At 41.3% G+C, this 23,302-nt stretch overlaps 1 protein-coding gene across 1 annotated transcript in view; it reads left to right on the forward strand.

The window, feature by feature from the left end:
• The first annotated feature begins 2,619 nt into the window (after positions 1-2,619).
• Positions 2,620-23,302, forward strand: part of akt3b (v-akt murine thymoma viral oncogene homolog 3b) — a 31,717-nt gene continuing 11,034 nt past the window's right edge. Inside the window, exons 1-10 of the mRNA XM_067440817.1 lie at positions 2,620-2,877; positions 7,761-8,091; positions 9,132-9,257; positions 10,033-10,144; positions 16,434-16,578; positions 16,651-16,782; positions 16,995-17,060; positions 17,173-17,241; positions 19,587-19,709; positions 19,794-19,922. Of these exons, the coding sequence (XP_067296918.1) occupies positions 8,046-8,091; positions 9,132-9,257; positions 10,033-10,144; positions 16,434-16,578; positions 16,651-16,782; positions 16,995-17,060; positions 17,173-17,241; positions 19,587-19,709; positions 19,794-19,922 (948 nt within the window). The 5' untranslated portion in view covers positions 2,620-2,877; positions 7,761-8,045. The remainder of the gene's footprint in view (positions 2,878-7,760; positions 8,092-9,131; positions 9,258-10,032; positions 10,145-16,433; positions 16,579-16,650; positions 16,783-16,994; positions 17,061-17,172; positions 17,242-19,586; positions 19,710-19,793; positions 19,923-23,302) is intronic.

Here is a 23,302-nt window from a genome sequence, read left to right on the forward strand (position 1 = left end):
TCTCTCTCTCTCTCTCTCTCTCTCTCTCTCTCTCTCTCTCTCTCTCTCTCACACACACACACACACACACACAGTTGAAACTGCAACTGACAGCATTTTATTAATAGAATTTCACAAAAGAAATCAGGTACAAATTGAGAACACTTAGGCCTATATTAAGGGGTGAGACCAAACACATGCAATCTCTCACACGCACACACACACACACACACACACACACACACACACACACACACACACACACACACACACATACTCACACGCACACGTGTGTGAATGCGACAGACAGAAATCAGGTACAAATTATGAACATTCATATTAAAGGTGGAGACCGAACACATGCGCACACACACACACACACACACACACACACACACACACACACACACACACACACACACACACACACACACACACACACACACACACACACACACACACACACACACACACACACACACACACACACACACACACACACACACACACACACACACACACACACACACACACACACAGATGTGAATGCAACAGACAGCATTATTATAAAATGTGGTAGCCTAAATAAAATCAGTCATAAATGCAGACTAGATATAAAGAGGTGAGACCTAGCACTAACACCCCCACATATAGAAAAAAATAATATATATCATTTGTATTATTAAAAATGTATATTTTTATTCAATAGCTGTTATACAATGTGGATTTATGTAGGCTATTCATATTCATATGTAATCATGTTTTAAATGTAAGCTTGTAAACTATTAATAATAATAATTATTATTATTTGGATGGATAAATAAATAAAAAGCGGCGTTTCTGTTTTGGAAACGAGACTTTATGTCATTATGGGGCTTCAGATGTATGTGTTGAACACTAGAGGGAGACATCCTGCAACTTTATATGTGAAGTCCTCATACACTATGCATTACACGTGTAGTTCAAAGCAAAATATATATGGAATAGTTTATGGAAATAAATCCCCAAGTTTGTGACTTAAATCGATTAGTGGAGCTTATTCAAAGAGTGTTTTTAGACTCAGTAATATCTTTATTATTCGTCCGTGTCCTTTGTTTACTGTGTATTATGCATTCATTAAATAAGACAATGGCTCCCAAATCTTCACTCTGTCCCAGGAAAGAGGCGGAGGGACTCATTGTTGGTGAATGTATTATTGTCTTCATCAGTTCAGGCATAATGAGGGAGTTGTGGTGCTGTCTGTTTATATGAGGTCTCTTTTCGGTAAGACATTAAGCATTTATTATTCATATGTAGCGAGACCAACAAAAGCCTGACAAAGCCAGGAAGAGGAGGAGGAGGACGGGGGAGCGTCCGGTAAAATCGGGTCCCGGTGTGACGTCGCGAGGGTTCCTCCTCCGTCCCACTGGCAGCGGCTGAATGGCTGAAGCTGGAGACCAAATTACCAATCCTACTATGGCGAAGGTTCGGCTCATTGATAAATGAATGACGCTGCTTTCCAACTTCCCAATGGCAAAGGTGTCGGTTCTGAATATTAATTATCTTCATTGGCGAAATCCTGGGCTTTTAATATTAATGAGCCTTGCGGTTCTGAAGCTTGTTTCCGCGTATTTCAATGCCCGCGGGGTAGAAAAATAAAACACATATGTTATACAATCATGTTTCTTTTGTTTTGCATATAAATCAAATGTTCTTGCTAGAAACCATTTTATAACTTTTATTTTCATGTTTATCATATTTATTTGTCATGCATTACTATTATTATTGAGTGAATCCCCATCTCTTCCTAGCACTTTTTCTATTTCTACATTTCTTTATTGTATTGTTTCCACAAGTAATAGGCTACTTAGTAAACTGTCAAAGGGTTATTTTGATAGAAGCTCGTTTTCACCACTGAATAAAATTTTAAAAAAGTGATATTTATCTGGCAATTCTTTAAGTTGTTGTTGTGTTTTTGCCCTTTGTGTTTCTTTAATGTATAAGACAGTAGAACATTTGACAATTTTGATATTTTCTCCTCACAAGTGTGAGTTTGCATCTCGTAATTCTGACTTTATTCTCTCTCAGAATTGCAAGATATGAAGTCGCCATTGCATGGGACTTTTTTCCCTTCTCAGAATTGCGTTATAGTTTATAGAGATAAAAAAGTTTGCATAACCTTTTTGATATAAGCTTCCATATATACTACATTATTGTTTATGTTAACATGCACAACATTTTAATGATACAAATACATGTAGGGCTATTTTGGATATTATTCAGCTCTTCTTCCAATGTAGGAGGTTTATAATCGGTGCCAACTTTATCTCGCAATTCTGACTTTTTTTCCCCTCAGAAATGCAAGAAAAAGCGTAGTACGGCGAGATAAAAAGTCCAATTCCGAATTTTTCTCAGAATTCCGAGTTTATATGTAAAGTCGGAATTGTGAGATTCTTTTTCATTTTTTATTCTGTGGTGGAAACAAGCTTCAATAGCATTATGTTAAAATAACATTTTAATAATAATAATAAATGCATTTATTCTTGATATTATTTAGCTCGGGAGGTTTATAATATGAATATTCAACGTTCTCGCTGACGTTGCCTGGTAACCAGCCAATACCGACGCTTATCTCATGAATATTAAGAAGCTGTCCTTCTCCGTACTAGGATTCGGGGAGATTCGAGTGCTGGAGACGGGGTGCGCCGTCACCGCGCTTTCTGCATCGGGTTACGCCATTCATCCAGGGTCATTCGGTTTACCGGTGTAACGAAGATGATGGCCACTTCACGGGCGCGCGTGCCTCCGTTTTCCTTATGACCGACCAGCGGCGCCAGCATCATCTGCTTGCGGGTTTGGGTTTGTCTCATACCGGGCTGGCGTGGAACCGATTCCACCGTCTGGCGGAGCGTCTGCCAGGTATTGCGCGCTTCGTGTTGTTTATTTTTCCTCCATCACCGAGCAGCATCACGGGCAAGGCCGAGCATCCGCGCTGGAGCATCACTGGCCGGCGGGCGGGGATGTGATGCTCCTCGGCCTTTCCCATGATGCTGTTGGACACACGAAGCGCTTATTTATACACCACGAACTGTTTGAATAGAAATCGCTGTGATACTCAATTACAATCACTTTTACACGGCATCCTGCGTGTTGTTATTGATGCGCGTCCACCATTTTACGCATTTCGGCCAAATAGAAAACAAGAGCGCTCACATTTCACGTCCTCCAGCCTAAATGTGTATGTGTGTTTGTATTGTTATCACACATCAGTGTTTGTGCACAGACACTCTTATATGTTCATAGGCACGCTTGTTCATCATGGCAAGCTGTCACGTCTGCTGTGTTTATTATCATGGCGATGGATTATATAACAGCAGCTCAATATGACACAAAAGCCGCTACTTCATTGTGTTTATTGTGATTCGTCATGTTAATTGCTGTCACATCAGAGTGTGTGTGTGTGTGTGTGTGTGTGTGTGTGTGTGTGTGTGTTGTGTGTGATGCTGCCCAACCGTGTCCGCCATTGTTTTTGTTGACATTGGTTTGGGTGGCTTCTGTTGTTTAGATATTTGTATTTTTCCTTAAAGCATTAATTATATTTAAATGCATGGCAAAACGAGCCTCTTATATGAGTGATATGTTTTTAATTTCAGATTTTAAAGCCTTTAAAGGATTTTGTTTAGTTGTTTTTTTTTGTGTGGGTCGAAGTAAAAAAGGTAAAACCGGGAAGAAAAAAAAACATTTTTGGTGTAATATTTTATCACTCTTTAATCAATAACTCATATGATAAATATAATGTTAAAATAACACTAGAATTTATATGATTTAAATCAATGTGCAGGAAGCCATTTTGTTGTCATGTGACAATAAAAACATAAAAACAGGGGGCCGCTTTAGACCTTCATGACTGTGTCTTTAAAAATATCACATCTCAGAAATGATTTAGGAGACACAATTTGAAAAAAATAAACAAACAATAGAAATGTATTAAACGATGAATGCAAAGATTCTGTATGTGTCCAGGCTTCATGTCTGAACTCCATGCGTTTATTTTTCACGTGTGAATGATTTTGTTCTTGGCATCCTGAATGCATGTGTAATGTTACTGGTCACACGTGTGATGCTGTTTCTTCATGGTACGGTGTGAGTTCATCTATTGTTAATTCACTAAAGGGAAGTTGTGGATTATGGAAAGTGCATGAATTTACAGCAACATCTAGAAGCAGAGATGCACTTATAAAAAGAGCGTGAGGTGCCTGTGTGTGTTCCCGTATGCGGCAGATTTACTTTGTTATAGATTAGCTGAGGTGTGGATGAGATCAAGTAGAAGTGTGAGACGCTGTTAGGATTGGTTATAATTTCCTGGGATTCTGAGGTTGATTCCAAATGATTGATTCTGATATTTTGACGGTTCTTTGATTCTCAAATGATAAAGTTTAAGATTTCCCCGTTTCACAGAAGAGGTTTAAACTAATCCCAGATTAAAATGCCTGTTTGAGCTTTTTTAACTGTTGTTTTGCCTCAAGATGCACCAGTAATGTTTTTCTTTTCTTTTTCTAAGGCATGTTTATAAAAGCTACTTAAATGTCCTAATGAACTACAGCCTAATCCTGGCTTAATCTAAGCCCTGTCTGTGGAACCAGGCCTTTAAGTTTGATTTTAAGAGGCATTTCAACTAAAAACATAAAACTTGTGATGCTTTTTAGCTGTTTATTTACACAATAACAGTGTTTTGGGCGCTTGAAAATACAAACTTTTGAAAACAGGATTTAAGGTGCAAGTTTTTGAAACTGATACCGCTATCGTCTCAATGTAAACGACAAAACATGAATTTGTGAAAACAACCATGAGGTCACACTGCAAAATAATGCATTTCTTACTTATTATTTTTATTTTGTTGTTTCTAGTCAAAATAATCTAAATTTTTACATTAAAAAAACATTTACTAGACAAGTAAAACTTATTGTCTTGTTTTGGGAAAAAATAACTCAAAATTTAGAGTTTTGTCTTAAAATAAGCAAAATAATCTTGTTTTCTGTTGAATTAAGATTCTTTTTCTTACCCCATTGGCAGATTATTTTTGCTTGTTTTTAGCAAAATCTCTCTTAATTTTGAGTTATTTTTTTCCTAAAACAAGACTATTACTTTTGCTTGTCTAGTAAATAATTCTTGTTTTAAGAATTTTTTAGATGTTTAGACTAGAAACAAGACAAAAATACTAGGAAAGAAAAGCATTTTTTTTGCGGTGCATGTTTCCGTATTACATGTTCGGTCTATAGGCGTGTTAGTGTCTCTTTAAAAGTGACATCATCGCCATCTGGCCTGAATGAATGTAACGAATATAATACAGCAGTTTTGGTTGTTTCTGCGGATCCATGCGAATGGGGATCGTTTTGACAATGTTGTAGTCTGTATGCGAAAAACACGAAGGAAAAACATTTCTGCTTTTAGCACACTGTCATGTATAATTTGGTAGTTCAAAGTGAAATGGCTGTAGAACTATAGAATTGTCTGAGTCTAGTTTGATTCTATGGCTTCTGTTTCAAATGTTGTTAATAGTTATTTTATTAGGGTGATACGATTCGATACTTATCACGATACAATATTATTGCGATACTCAAAGACATATGGCAAAATGTTAACAAAAAAATGTACTGTTGATTTAAAAAGGCTAAATTTGGAGTCAAATTGGGGTGGAGATGATTAGTTCTGGACTTGCTGCTGGTCAGTGAACAGGACAATGGTGACACCAGAACAAAAATATTCATGATCCTGAAGCTGAAAACGCAGAATTATTTTAGACGAATATACTTGCAAGGTCACTGAATAGATATTTAAAATAATGATAGACCACTTTTTAATGGAAACATAAGACATTTGGAAATGATCAAGAGCCACAAATATTCCCCTATTGCACTATTATACATAATATTATATGTATAATAGTTTAAAGGTGCACTATGTAGTATTTCTGCAGTAAAATATCCAAAACCCACTAGGCCAGTGTTATATATTTTGTTCAGTTGAGTTCTTACAATATCCCAAATGTTTCCAACTATTTGTAAATTGTGATAAAATTACTATTTTAACTAAGGACCAGGACGTGTCAGCGTAGCGTCTGAGGGAGTCGCCTGTCGATCGCGTCATATCTGCGCTACCCTCGGTTTTATTCTGCAGGAGTGCTTTACTCTTAGCAGTGTGAACATGTCGCCGCAGCGCCGAGCGAACACACAGAGGAACGTCATAACATCATTTTAAACACACTTAAATGCATCAAATATGATAAACAGAGCTGCATTACCTCATAATCATACTGCGCTCACACTTGGCGTCATCAAACTACAGCTTTGTTTAGAATAGGCGCCCTCCAGTGGACGGAAAGTTGCATAGTGCAGCTTTAAAGGTCCTGTTCTTCGCGTGTTTTCGAAGCTTTGATTATGTTTACAGTCTGCAATATAACATGAGTTCATGTTTCACGTGTAAAAAAACAGTATTTTTCACACAATTGACTTATCTGTACAGCGCTGTTTCCTCTGTCCTAAAAACGGCCTGATGATTTCCTTGTTCTGTGAAGTCCCTCCTTCAGAAACACGTAACGAGTTCTGATTGGGCCAGCGCTTCCCGTGTTGTCATTGGACAGCAGCTTAGCGCACTTTGCCCGGAAAGGTCCCGCCTCTTAGCATAACGGGGAGATGCAAGCGCTGAATGTGCGCTCTTCTCCTCGTGGGAGAGCAACGAGACCACGCCCCCTATTTTGCGTGTTCTTGTGGGCGGAGGGTTCGTCAACAAACGGTTCTAGTGACGTCATTACAGCAGGAAGTGCAGCGGTGTAGTCCAAACCGGCCGTTCGCTGTAGGCTTTGAAAGGGAACTTCTGTTAAATAAAATATCTCGCTTGGCATTGAACTTTGAGCTTTATAATTTTACAGGTATTATTTATGCTCTAACAGCAACATTACACACTAACTAAAGTTTGAAAGATGGAATCGCGAAGAACAGGACCTTTAATATAATACAAATTGTCACTATCCACATATTGTTGAGTTTTTTGTGATTATATTGTAACACCCCTAATATTTTATCATTCAGAGGTTCAACAGCTGATTCTGTGATTTATTATGAGGTTAAGACGTTGATTTTAAAATGTCCTTTTGTTCATTATTGATTTTAGATTGACTGTAGAAATCCAAGGTTGATTCTGAGGTTGATTTTTATGTTTGATTCCAAGGTGATGCAAAACAAATTATAAAAAAAGTAAGATTAAGGTCTAAATTTAATGAGGTTGATTTCCAAGATTATTCTAAAGATGTAAGATTATAAAATTGATTCATAGTTTTTAAGTGGAATCTGATTTTTTATGATTTGATTTTTATGATTTTATGATCTGATTTTAATGCTGACTCTTTATTTGAATGCGAGTCTTCTGTCATTCTAAGGCTCAACAGTTGATTCGGAGAGGCTTCATTTTGAGTTTGCGATTTATTATGATATATATATAATATATCTGAGAGGGTTCTTCTAATAACTTTCAGTGTTGATTCTAATGTCACTGGGTTCATTTGATTTGACTGAACATTTAAAGGTTGATTTCTAAGATTAATTCTAAGGTTGTAAAGCGAATCGCATCAGCATCCAGTGTGAGAGAGGAAGAGAAGGCCACGGGAAGGGGCGGGAAATGTTTCCCTGCTCCTAACAATGACTTTATTTCACATGGAAGTGTGTGTGTGTGTGTGGGAGAGGGGGAAAAGCGGAAGAGAATGACCCATGTGTGTGTGTTTTCTCTATTTTGTTGTTTCCTTCCAGGCTGAGTCACCGTTGGAGTGTCTGAAGGGTCGAGAGAGAGAGAGAGAGAGAGAGAGAGAGACTGTGAGAGAGTGAGAGTGAGGGAGAGAGAGAGGGAGAGTGAAAGTGAAGGAGGAGGAGGCTGAGACGTTACATCACAACGTGGCAGAGAAAGTGAGAGGAAGAGTGTGTGAGAACAGGAGAGGAGAGCGAGACGGGTGTAAGGGAGAGCGAGGGAACAGGACAGAACGACAAGCAGGAAGTCAAGCCCTGGACTGACCCTTGAACTCTGACCTCAGACCCAAAATGAACGACCAGAACGTAGTGAAAGAGGGATGGGTGCAGAAAAGAGGTGAGAAACACATTTAAGTTTTACTGTACATATATATATATATATATATATATATTAGGGATGCAACAATACAGTTAGTCCACGGTTCAATGCATACCTTGGTTTTTAACCACGGTTTTCAGTTTGTTTTTTTGCTTCTTTTTTTATTTTAGGCGACAGGAACAGAAAGTTATTAGTAATACTCTTTCTTTCTTTTACTTAAAATACTTGAAAAACCTTATTAAACTTAACTTTAGGCAACTTAAAAAAAAAAAACTTCACATTCCTAGTGTATTGTATAATATAAAATGAATATGTGTCCAAAGATTTACAGTGGCAGCTCAGAGATGTACTGTAGCATTTAAGTATGAAATTGAATCAATAAATGTAGGCTAAAATGACATAGTCTTTAATATACAACATTGATTAAAAGCTACTGTATTATTACTTTATTCGAGAGCAGTGAGTGATTTTCTTTGTCTTTTGTTGTTTTATTAACATAATTTTAGAGGTGAACTGTCCCTTTAAGGACAAGTGTTCACAATCACTGCGCTGCTAAGACCTGCTCGCATCTCACACACACACACGGTTTTACTTTCACTTTAGACATAACCGACTGTGTTTATATATGTTAACCTTGTGTGTATTTGACAGTATTAGTGAAGTAAGACGACTTAGTCCAGTAATCACGAGTGTTTGACAGGTGCGCGCGCTCAGCGCATGTAAAACACAAATGAAATGTTTAACTGCCAAGTCTTTAAAACGCGGCTAAACACCCCTAACTTTAGTGCATATGATTAAATATTTGCTCATATCAGCGCGTAGATTCACAGGCTCACTCAAACAGAGCCGAAATAAACTGAGAGAAATGTTTCAAACAGAGAGAAATAGAAAAAATGTATTTAATGCAAAACCGAAAAAAACACAATTCACAAGCGCGTATTGAACCGTGAATGTCGTACTGAACGGTTCGATATTATATTGAGTATTGTAGCATCCCTTTTTATATATATATATATATATATAAACATGCATTCTTGATCATTTTATCGGCTCTACAGGTGAATATATTAAGAACTGGAGGCCGCGCTACTTCCTGTTGAAGACGGACGGGTCGTTTATTGGATATAAAGAGAAGCCTCAAGATGCTGATCTGGCGTATCCGCTCAACAACTTCTCTGTCGCCAGTGAGTCGCTCTCATTATCAAACTTATTTTATAAGAAAATTATAAAAATAATTTACATTTTACAAGATATTCACATATGAAACATTTTGAATTATTAAAATATTATATATATATTATAATTTTACTGTCCTGCCTTGGTGAACAATAAAAACAATATTAACAACCCCAAACTCAACAATAGTGTATGAAGACCAAAAATTAACATTAATTATTGTTTTTAAAACCAGGATCTGTTTGCGAGGGACATATGAAATATATGTACTATATAATGACCCAGTTATAATATGAAAAAAACAAATATAAATGTGTGAATTTTATTTGGAAAATACTTTTGTAGTTTGCATTGTGAGTATTCTGTCACAGTAAAACAAATTAAAAAATGTATGCTTAATCTCATGATTTCCAACCAGAAATTATTGATTTATTTTTTGATTAATACATTTTTTTTATGCATTCAACATTTTACTTTATTTATTTAGATAGCTATTTATCATACTTTTTTTGTGTTTATTTTCAGTTCTTTTTAGTTTGTGAAATCAGTGTGTCGTGTTTCTGGCAAACCCTTCAGATCTGTGTACTCTTCTCCAGATCATGACTCAGTTCATTCAAAGCAAAATGACTCAATTAGAGCGTCATGTGCTGATGTCATCGACATGACATGAGTCCGCGATCGGAGATGATGACATCATTACTGCACGTAAACATCTCTCTCTCTCTCTCTCTCTCTCTCTCTCTCTCTCTCTCTCTCTCTCTCTCTCTCTCTCTCCTTCCTCAGAGTGTCAGCTGATGAAGACGGAGCGACCGAAGCCCAACACCTTCATCATCAGGTGTCTGCAGTGGACCACTGTGATCGAGCGCACGTTCCACGTCGACTCGCCCGACGAGAGGTACGACTCGTCCTGAATGATCACTACTGTTCAAAACAAAAATTAATACTTTTACCCTGCAAAAAACGCTTTTCTTACTTAGGATATTCTAATGTTTCTAGTCTAAACATCAACAAATTCTCAAATCAAGAAGTATTTACTAGACAAGCAAAGGTAATTGTCTTGTTTTGGGGAAAAATAACTCAAAATGAAGAGAGTTTTTGTTTGAAATAAGATAAAATAATCTGCCAATGGGTTAGTCAAAATAAGATTATTTTACTTACCCCATTGGCAGATTATTTAGCGTATTTTAAGCAAAAACTCTTAATTTTGAGTTATTTTTTCCCAAAACATGACAATAATTTTTACTTGCCTAGTAAATGTTTCTTAAAGTAAGAAATTTTAGATATTTTGACTAGAAACAAGACAAAAATACTAAGCAACAAAGCCTTTTTTGCAGTGTATCTCACATGCTTTAGTTCTCAAGGAAATTGATCTAGTTTTAAAGGAACTATCTCTGATTCGCCTGTGCTTCCCCATAATATAGTCCAGGTCAATATCCGGCTAGTCTTAATCTGCATCACTATTTGTGCTCGTTGTGAATACGCTGGCCACAAGAAGTAATTAGGTGGGTATTTTTTTTTTTTTGGATCACTTTTACTCAGGACATGCTAGCTGGCAATATAGGATTCCATTCATTATGCTAAGCTAAGCTAGCGGCGACCCTGCCAAACTAAAACAATGCATGCACTGAGACAAAAATGCATTTGCCCACTGTAACAAGTTCGATATAGTAAGGAAGGAAGAGGACACAGGGGTCGGCTGGACTGTTGATGCGTATCTTTATTTTCTCTTTCTCAATGTCAATAACACACTTCTTCGTGTGTTCTCAGTCAAACTCATAAGCAACAATAACTTCCGGTTCGCGGCACTTCCGGCTTCCGGGTAAACTCAGTCTCTGTGTTCTCGCACCAACAGTCCGACTTTCTCTCCCCGGTCTCTGGTTCCGCTGGTGTTTTATCCCGTCTCCGCGCTCATTACTAGAACAAGAGACAGGTGTTATTAATCTGCGTCCAACCCACTCACTTACCGCTCGTCCCGCGGCCCTCTCTCCCGCTGCAGACCTCGCTGAACCACGCCCCCCTTGCCACATACCCCCACCGCCCGACTCAGGCCGGGGAGCCGTCCGGCCTGCAGCCCCCCCCCATTTCTGGAGAGGAAATCGGCCACAGCCATCTGAGCACCCGGCCTGTGGACCACCTTGAACTTAAACGGCTGAAGAGCCAGATACCAACGGGTGATCCGCGCGTTGGTATCCTTCATGCGGTGGAGCCATTGGAGAGGAGCGTGGTCCGAACAGAGAGTGAACTCCCGCCCCAGGAGGTAATAGCGGAGAGTGAGAACGGCCCATCTGATGGCCAAACACTCCTTTTCTATGGTGCTGTACTTAGCTTCCCTCTTGGAGAGCTTACGGCTAATGTACAGCACCGGCCGCTCTCCCCCCTCCACCTCCTGGGCCAGGACTGCGCCCAGCCCCCTGTCCGACGCGTCAGTCTGCAACAAGAAAGGGAGAGAAAAGTCAGGGGAGTGTAAGAGCGGCCCGCCACATAGAGCAGCCTTTACTTGGGTAAAAGCCTGTTGACACGGCTCCGTCCACCGTATCTGGTAGCCCCTTTCTAGTAAGATCAGTCAAAGGGCTGGTGAGGTCCGAATAATTTGGTATAAACCGTCTATAATATCCCGCCAGCCCCAAGAACTGTCTTACCTCCTTTTTGGTCTTGGGCCTCGGACAGGTTGCAATTGCGGCAGTCTTATCAATTTGGGGACGCACCTGCCCATGACCCAAGTGGAAGCCCAGATACCTTACTTCCACCCGCCCAATCGCACACTTCTTCGGATTGGCCGTGAGCCCCGCTCTCCTCAGCGACCTCAGGACCGCCCTCACATGCTGCATATGCCGCTGCCAATCGTGACTGTAAATCACTATGTCATCCAGGTACGCAGCAGCATATGCAGCATGGGGACGCAAAATCCTATCCATGAGTCGCTGGAAGGTTGCGGGCGCCCCGAACAAGCCGAAAGGAAGCGTGACAAATTGGTGTAATCCAAACGGCGTGGTGAAAGCTGTTTTTTCTTTGGACAATGGAGACAAGGGGATCTGCGAATTTCGACACAGCGTTCACCTTGCGGTAGTCCACACAGAACCTGACCGAGCCGTCTGTCTTGGGGACCAAAACGATCGGGCTCGCCCAGTCACTGTTGGACTCCTCGATTACTCCCATGTCGAGCATTGCGCCTAATTCGTCCTGAACTACTTTTTTCTTGTGTTCAGGCAAGCGATACGGCCGGCTGCGAACTACCACGCCCGGCTCGGTCTCAATATGGTGCTGAATCAAGTCGGTACGTCCCGGTAGGGGCGAGAACACGTCAGCGAATTCCGCCTGCAATTTCGATAAATCAGCGAGTTGTAACGGTGAGAGGTGATCTCCCCCAGGGGCCAACGCGACTGATTGCGCTTTAATGCTCGCCTCTGGCCCGAGATCATCCTCTCCCCCGATCACCGTTGCCAACAACACCGATTCCACCTCATTCCATTTTTTTAGCAGATTGAGGTGGTATATTTGACGTGCCCCGTTCCTATCGGATCGTATCACTTCATAATCGAGCTCTCCTATCTGCCGTGCGACCTCAAACGGCCCCTGCCACTTTGACATTAATTTTGAGCTCGACGTTGGGAGTAGAACGAGCACTTTCTCTCCCGGTGTGAATTTGCGTAGTTTAGTACCCCTGTTATATGACCGGCTCTGGCGGTCCTGGGCTTGCAACAAATTCTCCCTAGATAGCCGCCCCAATGTGTGGAGTTTTGTTCGCAAGTCCATGACGTACTGAATTTCGTTTTTGGCCAACGAAGGCCCCTCCTCCCAAGTTTCTCGTAGGACGTCCAGCACCCCCCGTGGCTGTCGACCGTAGAGAAGCTCGAAGGGGGAAAACCCCGTGGAGGCTTGCGGGACCTCGCGCACAGCAAATAAGAGGGGTTCTAACCACCGATCCCAATTTTTGGCGTCTTCCTGTACGAATTTCCGGATCATGGATTTAAGAGTGCGATTAAATCGTTCGACCAAGCCGTCTGTTTGTGGGTGATAGACGCTGGTTCGAATGGATTTAATGCCCAATAATCCGTACAATTCGCTTAACGTGCGTGACATAAACGCCGTGCCTTGATCAGTGAGGATTTCTTTCGGAATCCCCACCCGGGAGATTAAACGAAACAGTGCGTCCGCAACACTCTTCGCCGAGATTTTGCGGAGAGCCACTGCTTCCGGATATCGTGTTGCGTAGTCCACGATAACTAGCGCAAAACGATGTCCGCGTGCGGATCGCTCTAATGGCCCGATGAGGTCCATCGCAATTCTCTCGAAGGGGACCTGCATTAATGGTAGGGGGCGCAATGGCGCTTTTGGGGCGGCCAGTGGGTTCACCAACTGACATTCAGGACAAGACGCGCACCACCTGCGCACATTGTCATGAATGCCTGGCCAAAAAAATCGGGTCATTAAACGATTCAGCGTGGCCGCCTGTCCCAGGTGGCCCGCCATCGGGTTAGAGTGAGCCGCCTGGAAAAGCATTTCCCGGCGGCTCTTTGGTACTAACAACTGGGTTGTATCTAGCTTTGTCTGAGTGTCTTGGGTCACTCGATACAACCGATCCTTAATTATGGCAAAATAAGGATACGTGACGGGCAATGCGGGTTGGAGGGACTGACCGTCGATAGCGCGGACCTGTTGGAAAGCATGTTTTAGAGTCTCATCTTGGGACTGCTCCAGAGGGAAGTCATCGCGGTCCGAGAGAATCAGTCTCTCAACCCCGCTCGGTTCCCCTGAAGCTGTTCCCAAGGGTCCCGTATCAGTCTCGCCAACCTGCACTCGCACCGCCCCGTTCCTAGCCTTGTTTCCCCAAGCGGCATCCGCGCATAACGACCCCAATAACGCCGAAAAGGCGGGCCAATTCGTCCCCAGAATTAGCGGATGCCGGAGGTGGGGACTAACCGCCACCTCAACATTATGCTTTTTCCCCCTAAACTGTATCGTGACTGGGACAACCGGATATTCCACCACATCCCCGTGCACACACCGCACCTTAACCATGCGGCTTGTATCCAATGCCCCAGGCTGCATCAGGCTTTGATGGATCGAGGTTTGGTTACATCCTGAATCCACCAAGGCCTGATATGTACCCCCCTTGATACTTACAGGAATTTGGTACTCTCCTGCTTGATCGGGGGTGGTCCGCTGGACGTCCGGGATCCGGATCATTGTCCCGATGTCCATCCTCGGACATCGGTCCACAAAATGATCCGGATCACCGCACCGCCAGCAGGCCAGCCCAGGCTTACCCGCCACGCCTGCGGCGGGGAGTGGGTTGGAGGATGAGCGCGGAAAGGGGGCGGAACCAGAGCCATTGTCACCACCAGCCCCCAGTGGCCCCGCCCCCCTGGGCGGGACCCGCGAACTCCCAGACGGTCCAAGGCCCATCCCACCCCGGCCTCTGGGGGGGACGCGAGGAGGGCCTGGAGGGCGGGACCTGGGGAGAGGGACAGGTCGAGAGAGAAAGAGAGAGGGGGGAGAGAGAGACGGAGAAGTTAGTGGGGGTTCGCCGACCCCCGGGCACGCCACCAGGTGGTCCTCCGCCAGGTGGATGGCCGTCTCCAGCGACGTGGGCCGGTGGCACTGGACCCACTCGGCGGTCTTCCTGGGGAGCCGAGTGATGAACTGCTCCAGCACCACCAGATCGACAACATGGTCCCCGTCGCTGCCGCCGGCCAGCAGCCATCTGCGGCACTCGTCCCGGAGCTGTTGGGCCAATGCGAAGGGTCGACCGGACTCGCCCCACTCCAGGGAGCGGAAACGCTGGCGGTGTTGTTCTGGGGTCCGGCCGACCCGCTGAAGTATGGCCCGCTTCAGGTCGTCGTAGTCCAGGAGGTTCGCGACCGGTAGATGTTGCGCGGCCGCCTGGGCTTCGCCGGATAGAAGGGGGATGAGGCGCACCGGCCACTGTGCCCGGGGCCACCCGCAGGCCTCCGCGGCTTTTTGGAACAGATCCACGAAGGCCTCGGGGTCGTCTTCCGGCCCCATCTTCTGTAGGGGCACGTGCACCGGTGCGCTGGCCCGCCCAGCGTCCTCGGCGCGAACCTCCCGGTCCATCCAGCTCCGGAACCGCTCGCGGTCCTCTTGCTGGCCTTGGATGATCGCCTCGAAGCGGAGCTCCTGCTCGGTCCGAAGGTCCAGCAATGCCTGATGGTGTTCCTGGTGGAGGACCGCGAGGGAGTTGATGATATCCGCAAATGGCGAGGCGGAGGGCGTTGTCATGGCGGCGGCGCTGTCCTGCTTCCTTCCCGGGTTTTCGGCACCAGTGTAACAAGTTCGATATAGTAAGGAAGGAAGAGGACACAGGGGTCGGCTGGACTGTTGATGCGTATCTTTATTTTCTCTTTCTCAATGTCAATAACACACTTCTTCGTGTGTTCTCAGTCAAACTCATAAGCAACAATAACTTCCGGTTCGCGGCACTTCCGGCTTCCGGGTAAACTCAGTCTCTGTGTTCTCGCACCAACAGTCCGACTCTCTCTCCCCGGTCTCTGGTTCCGCTGGTGTTTTATCCCGTCTCCGCGCTCATTACTAGAACAAGAGACAGGTGTTATTAATCTGCGTCCAACCCACTCACTTACCGCTCGTCCCGCGGCCCTCTCTCTCGCTGCAGACCTCGCTGAACCACGCCCCCCTTGCCACACCCACATATCTAAATGTAGGAAAGAAGTTGAATAAGCCCTATTTCTAAAAACGGTGGAGTGTTCCTTTAAGGATGTTCAGAAACAAAAACAACACTTTTTATTTTTTATATTTTTTTATAATCATTGATGTAGTCATATATCTGTTGATTTTTGCCCTGGACAATATATGGCTTTATCACAACTGATTGCTCTTTTGTTTCCTTATTCTTCACAATAACAAATCTTATAACTATAATTTGTGAAGATTTCACCCAAAAAAGAAAACTGTAATTATCTTAAAATATTATATGTGTGTATATATATATATATAATCAATAAAATTGAATATAAAAGGTAAAGTTAATTCGAGATGATTCTCTAAAACAAGGTCTATTATCTTGCATGATTTGTTTCTCAAGGAAATTGATCTTGTTTTAGGATGTTCAGGAAAAATCAGTGTCGTCATAAATCATCAGATTAATCGCCCTGGCCAATATTTGGCTTCATCACAACTTATTGCTCATTTGTTTCCTTGGTAACAAGGGATGAGTGGGTCGAGGCCATTCAGATGGTGGCGGACAAGCTGGCCAAACAGGAAGAGGAAGGAATCCTGAGCAGCCCCATCTCTCAGATCGAAAACGTCAACGAAGAGGAGATGGACACGTCAACCAGTCATCACAAACGAAAGGTCAGGATGGTGGCGGGAGGGCAGATTAAACACGCACGTGCTCCTTCTAACCCGCTCTCTCCTGTTGGACAGACAATGAATGACTTTGACTATCTGAAGCTGCTGGGGAAAGGCACGTTTGGGAAGGTGATTCTAGTGCGGGAGAAAGCCAGCGGCACATATTATGCAATGAAGATCCTGAAAAAGGAGGTTATTATTGCCAAGGTACGAGACCTGGGGCTCTGAGAGCAGACTGAACTGAGAAGCGATGGGCTGAAATCAACATTGCTCTCTCTCTCTCTCTCTCTCTCTCTCTCTCTCTCTCTCTCTCTCTCTCTCTCTCTCTCTCTCTCTCTCTCTCTCTCTCTCTCTCTCTCTCTCTCTCTCTCTCTCTCTCTCTCTCTCTCTCTCTCTCTCTCTCTCTCTCTCTCTCTCAGGATGAAGTGGCTCACACTCTGACGGAGAGCAGAGTCCTGAAGAACACTAGGCATCCGTTTCTAACTGTGAGTGATGCCCCCTCCTTAGACATTTCAAATGAACAATCCTCATGCTTTTAACTATAATTAATGCACACAAGATGAGTTATTAATTGCTTTGTCTTTGCTTTGCCTTCAGTCGCTGAAGTACTCGTTTCAGACGAAGGACCGTTTATGTTTTGTTATGGAGTATGTGAATGGAGGAGAGGTAAATCTTTTCAGTTCTTTTAAACATTTTTTTTTTAGAACTTTAGAACATCAAAGGTTTTTTTTTTTAACTTTAGAACATCAAAGTTTTTTTTTTGAACTTTAGAACATCTACGTTTTTTTGTTAGAACTTTAGAACATCAAATGTTTTTTTTGTTTAGAACTTTAAAACATCAAAGGTTTTTTTTAAAACTTTAGAACATCAAAGGTTTTTTTAGAACTTTAGAACATCAAAGGTTTTTTTTGTTTAGAACTTTAGAACATCAAATGTTTTTTTTGTTTAGGACTTTAGAACATCAAATGTTTTTTTATTAGAACTTTAGAACACCAAATGCTTTTTTTATTAGAACTTTAGAACATCAAAGTTTTTTTTTTTTTTTAGAAGTTTAAAAAAAAAACTTTTTTAGAACTTCAATGGTTAGAGAGAAAGTTCAAAATATAACGTTCTTTAAACTTTTTTTCAAACATTTTAAAACGGGGAAAACGCCCCATTTCCACCGAAATTACCCGGAACTATTTGTCGCAGGAACTCTTTTCCCCCAGACCTGCGGCTGTCTGCGTTTCCATCGCGCTCTAAAATACTGTGAAGATTAGTCCGGTGACAGGACTGCATGTGACTTTCCAGTTCCCACTGGATTTCGTCCTCCGCATATACACATAATAAAGCCTGAACCTCGTCGTCGGTCCATCTGTCATATTTTTTTAAACTCTGTTGCTGATTCGAATAGCAAACGACTCCGACTGCACGCACCGCAACAGACTTTTAGGTTTAAATAAAATGCAGCGTGAGCTCAACCAATCAGCATGTTCTGCGGCCAAGTCTCACCACTGGAAGATCCTGAACTTTGAAAAAGAGCTACCTCGCCAGCAGGTAAATGTTTTGAGGGGGACATTTTTAACCAGAACTTCATTTAGTCCTCGGTTCCTGCGGTCGAAACACACAGAGTACCAGCCCAAAGTCACTAGTTCCTGGGGAAAGATCCTGTGGTGGAAACTTTCGGGCCAAATTTTAGAAATCTATTCTGTTGGACTGTCATTTTTATGATATTGCTGGAAAACGTCTTTATTCATAAACATGTTTACGAGGAATATTTTGGAATGTGTCCCCTAAATTCATTTTAATGTCAAGTTATTTTATATTTTGTGGATTGTGATATTGACCTTGTGCTTGCCATGGTGTTAAAAATGTACACAAACAAACAAACTTGCCAAAATAACTTTATTTCTAGCACTTTTCTTTCCAAATACCGAACTGCTTTTCGAGCTTTCTCAAACTTACAAAGCTTTTCTTTTCAAATGTTTGATTTTCTTTTTTTCTTCTTTTGCTCTTTCTGTCAAACTTCTGTCCTAGACTTTCTTTCTAATCTTTGAACTTTTTCAAACATTTTTCAAACATTCAAACAATTTACAAAATGTATTTCTGGATATCAAACGTTCTTAAAAATGTTTTCCTAAACTTTTTCTTTTGAACTTTTCTTTCCAAAAATCAACTTGTTGAGCCTTCTAAAACGTAAACCTGTTCTTTACATATTTTGGATTTTCTTTTTATCTCTTTCATCATTTCAAACTTCCTTTGAAATGTTTTTATATTCTTTCTGTCAAACTAGTGACCTTCTGATGTTCTTTTGAACTTTATCATCATTCTTTTAAACCTTTTTTTCTTCTCTCTAATCTTCAAATGAAACACTAAAATGATGTACAAATATTTCTTTCTGGCTTTCAAACTTTCTTTAAAAATCTTCCTGCAAACTTTTCTTTTGAACTTTTCTTTCCAAATATCAAATATGTTTCAAATCCTCCTCAAACTTAGAAACCTTTTCTTTTCATATTTTGGATTTTCTCAATTCATAATTTCAAACTTCCTGAAATTGGGAAACCTTTTTTTTAAAGTACAAACTGTTGTTCTTTCTGCCAAACCTCTATCCTTCTGACCTTCTAACATTTTGACATTTTGGATCATCCTTTTTCAAACAATAAAATATATATATAATTTTTTTTTTTTTTTTTTTTTTTTTTTTTTTCAGCTTACAAATTTCTTTCCAAAATGCAGAAATTCTAACAGATAATTTTTTTAATATTTTTTCTTAGATCTCTTTCAGTTGTTTTTGTGTTTCTCTGTACATTAAGAAACTTACTTTAGAACTTTTGATGTTTCTTTAAACCGTTTCATAACTTTCCTTCCAACCATAAGCCTTCCTTCTTTTGAAGATTTTCAAATGTAAAATCCCTTTTTTTCTTTTGAATCGTTGTCTTTCTTGCTTTAATTGAAAGGTTCATGCTCTTTGTATGTGGTTGTGATTTGGATTATTGTTCTCTGAATATTCAGTTTGTAAATTGTTGTTGCAGTTGTTTTTTCACTTGTCGAGAGAGCGCGTGTTTTCGGAGGATAGAACCCGTTTCTACGGCGCTGAGATCGTGTCTGCGTTGGATTACTTGCACTCCGCCAAGATTGTTTACCGTGACCTGAAGGTGAACAAAACACACTCGTTTTCACCCTTAGTATTGTTAGCTGAACGTAAGCTATAACAAATCCATTTGTGTGTGTTTTTCCAGCTGGAAAACTTGATGTTGGATAAGGATGGTCACATAAAGATCACTGATTTCGGCCTGTGTAAGGAGGGCATCACAGACGCCGCTACCATGAAAACCTTCTGCGGGACCCCGGAGTATCTGGCCCCTGAGGTACGGGACACAAACCTGTCAGGGACGTGGTTTTATCTCTTTAAAGGGATCGTTCACCCAAAAATTTAAAGTTGATGTTTATCTGCTTACCCCCAGGGCATCCAACATGTAGGCGTGTGTGTTTCTTCAGTAGAACACAAATGAAGATTTTTAACTCAAACGTTGCTGTGTGTCGGTCATATAATCATGTGAATGGGTAACAACTCTATGAGAGCAAAAAAAGCATCCTTAGGCAACATGCACAAAGAGCCCTGTGGCTCACGATGACACAATGATGTCTTAAGACACAAAACGATCAGTTTGTGTGAGAAATCGAGCTGTATTTATATCATTTTTTACCTCAAATACAACGCTATATCCAACGGCCTTTACGCACGTCACTTCCGGTAAGGTCAATAATACACAATCTGGGTATACGAGCCAGATTTAAAAAGGTAAAAAATGATATAAATATGACTCGATTTCTCAAAGGGCTCTTTGTGCACGTTGCCTAAGCATGTTTTTTTTTGCTCTCTTAAGCCCCTTTCACACTGCACGTCGGACCCGCAATATTCCCGAAACATTGCCGGGTCACCTTCTGTGTGAAAGCAACCACGTCCCGGGATTGATTACCGAATTTAACCTGGGTCGGGGACCTAGTAACATTGCGGGGTTCGACCCGGGACGAGCGCTGTGTGAACAAAAGCCAAAACTAATGCCGCAATGTGTACGTAGTTACCGTGCGACTCCTAGAGCTTGTTTTTTCAATAACACAACCCTGCAGTGCCAGAAGAGCTCGTCTGTGTTTTAAACGCAGAGAGTGTTCGTATACAAAAGAAACTAAAATTAAACGAGCAGAAATGTGCGCAAACTGGACACATGTCGAGACCACGGAGCTCCTTACAATCCGCGCTGAAGCTGAGATCGCTCGCCATTATACGTCACATCCGGATGTCACGTGTCAACTCGACCCGGGACCGTTATGGGTTGTGTGTGAAAGCGCACATATTACGGCATTTCCCTGGCTGTGAGAATGGACCAAATCTAGCGGCCCGGGAACAAATGCAGGGTCGCATTATCCGTGTATTTGCCGGAATCGCAGTGTGAAAGGGGCTATGGAGTTGTTACACATTCACATAAATTATATGACCGGCACACAGCAACGGTTGAGTTAAAAATCTTCATTTGTGTTCTGCTGAAGAAACAAACACACCTACATGTTGTGTGCACCTACATTTTCATTTTGTGGGTGAACTCTCCCTTTAAACTCGGCACAGGAAGCCCTCTGAACTGTGGTACATTTAATATAGATGACGGTTTAATCTCCCGTCTGTCACAGCCGGAACAGGTTAGCGGGAACAGGGTCACACTTTAGCTGTGCTTTTTAACGTCCGTACAGAAATAGCCACAAACAGCAGGCTGTAGACAAGACTGAGCAGCTCATGGGTAAAAATAGAGTGATCAGACAGGAAACGTAACCGTGACCTGCTGGCCGTTTTCATTGCTGTTGAAGCGCCACTTTAATAATGAAATAAGTACAGCAGCGTTTATAATAAACGATGCTGTTGCGTATGGATGCTGTAAACCCTGCGTGACTCATGACCATAACTGTTCGATGTAATCATACGTCAGGCTGGTTTCCCATCGTTTCTGAGTCATTTATCCGGGTTGGACATGGACATTAAAGGTCTCATGAACTGGCTTTTTTTTTTTTTGATGCTGTTATCTGAGGTCAACTAATGACGTCTGTGTGGTTTTTACATTCAAAAACATCATAACTAATAAGTAATTTGTTTTTTAATCAAGTTTTAAGGCTTGTTTCTGAATTACACGTGCTGTAGAGGCGTGTTTCGGAGCGCTATGACGTAAGGATGAAGCTCACGATGGTTTTCTGGGCCTGGTGTCTATAAAAGCTTTTCTTTGACTAACAAGGACGTTTTCAGCTCTAAAATTTACAGGATATTCTTATCTTACCATAACCTTTTATATATCAAAAGCTCAAGGGAAAGATGATTCCTCAATTCATCACCCCTTTAAACACTGATGCTACAATAATAATTGATTATTGATATTAATACGATTTCATATGACTGCCAATTGTAATGAATCATGTATTTTGAGTCAGTTTGACATTTACTGATTAGGTTTTGAAAGATGATGAAAATGTGATGGATTATTGATTAAATGTCAGAGGATAATATGACATGGTCATAGATCAGATATTAGGATTATGTCCATAATTGATTTTTGAGCAAATATTGGAGAATAATGTGATTATTGATGAAGATTTGGAAGATATTAATGACTCTTTGATCGGTTATTGAAGGCTAATATAAATATTAATGAAGACTAGGACAATATGAATGACTTTTTGATCGGATATTGGAGGTTAATGTAATTATTAATAAAGATATTGTGTTTTTGATTGGTTATTGGAGGTTAATATAATTATTAATGAAGATATTAATATTTTTGATCGTTATTGGAGGCTAATAATTATCATTGAAGATATTAATGTATTTTTGATCGGTTATGTGAGGCTAATAATTATTAATTAATATATTGGTGTTTTTGATCGGTTATTATGCTAATATAATTATTAATGAAGATATTAATGTGTTTTTGATCGTTTATTGGAGGCTAATTTAATTATTAATGAAGATATTAATGTGTTTTTAGTCGGTTATTGGATGCTAATATAATTATTAATGAAGAATTACAAGATAATGTGATTAGTGATGAAGATATTGAAGATATTTATGACTTTAAATCGTTATTGGAGGCTAATATAATGAATGTTAGTATAATTATATAATAAAATGAATGAAAACTGGGACGATATTAATGAATTTTTGATCGTTTATTGGAGGCTAATAATTGTTAATGAAGATATTGATGTGTTTTTGATCGGTTATTGGATGCTAATAATTTTTAATGAAGCTATTATGTTTTTAATCGGTTATTGGATGCTAATATAATTATTAATGAAGATATTAATGTAGGGCTGGGCGATAAATCGATTTTATGAATTAATTCGAGTTTTTAGTTTACGACGATTTTTGTGAATGAAAATCGGTTTTCTCTTTCAAATCCGCCGACGCTCCCCTCTGAGCTCCCGTAATGGCTCAGCCCTCCCCGCGCGCGTTTGCCACAGAGGTACACAAACAACAAGGATCGCGTCTAACAACATACCGTGTCATTCGTAATTGGTTCAGTTTTTCACAGAACAATTAACAATACCCCGCTGCAAAGTGTGTTTGAAGTCTGAACGGAACCGCGGTAGGCGCTATACTCATTTAAAGCTGCGCTGACACGAACGCAGCGCGAGCTCACACACGGGCCAATCTCGTGACAGACACGATACAGCGCTGGTGATCCAGTGAGAGACCGTTTAAATCAAC

This window comes from Pseudorasbora parva, chromosome 4 (assembly GCF_024679245.1).
Source record: "Pseudorasbora parva isolate DD20220531a chromosome 4, ASM2467924v1, whole genome shotgun sequence".
NCBI lineage: Eukaryota > Metazoa > Chordata > Actinopteri > Cypriniformes > Gobionidae > Pseudorasbora > Pseudorasbora parva.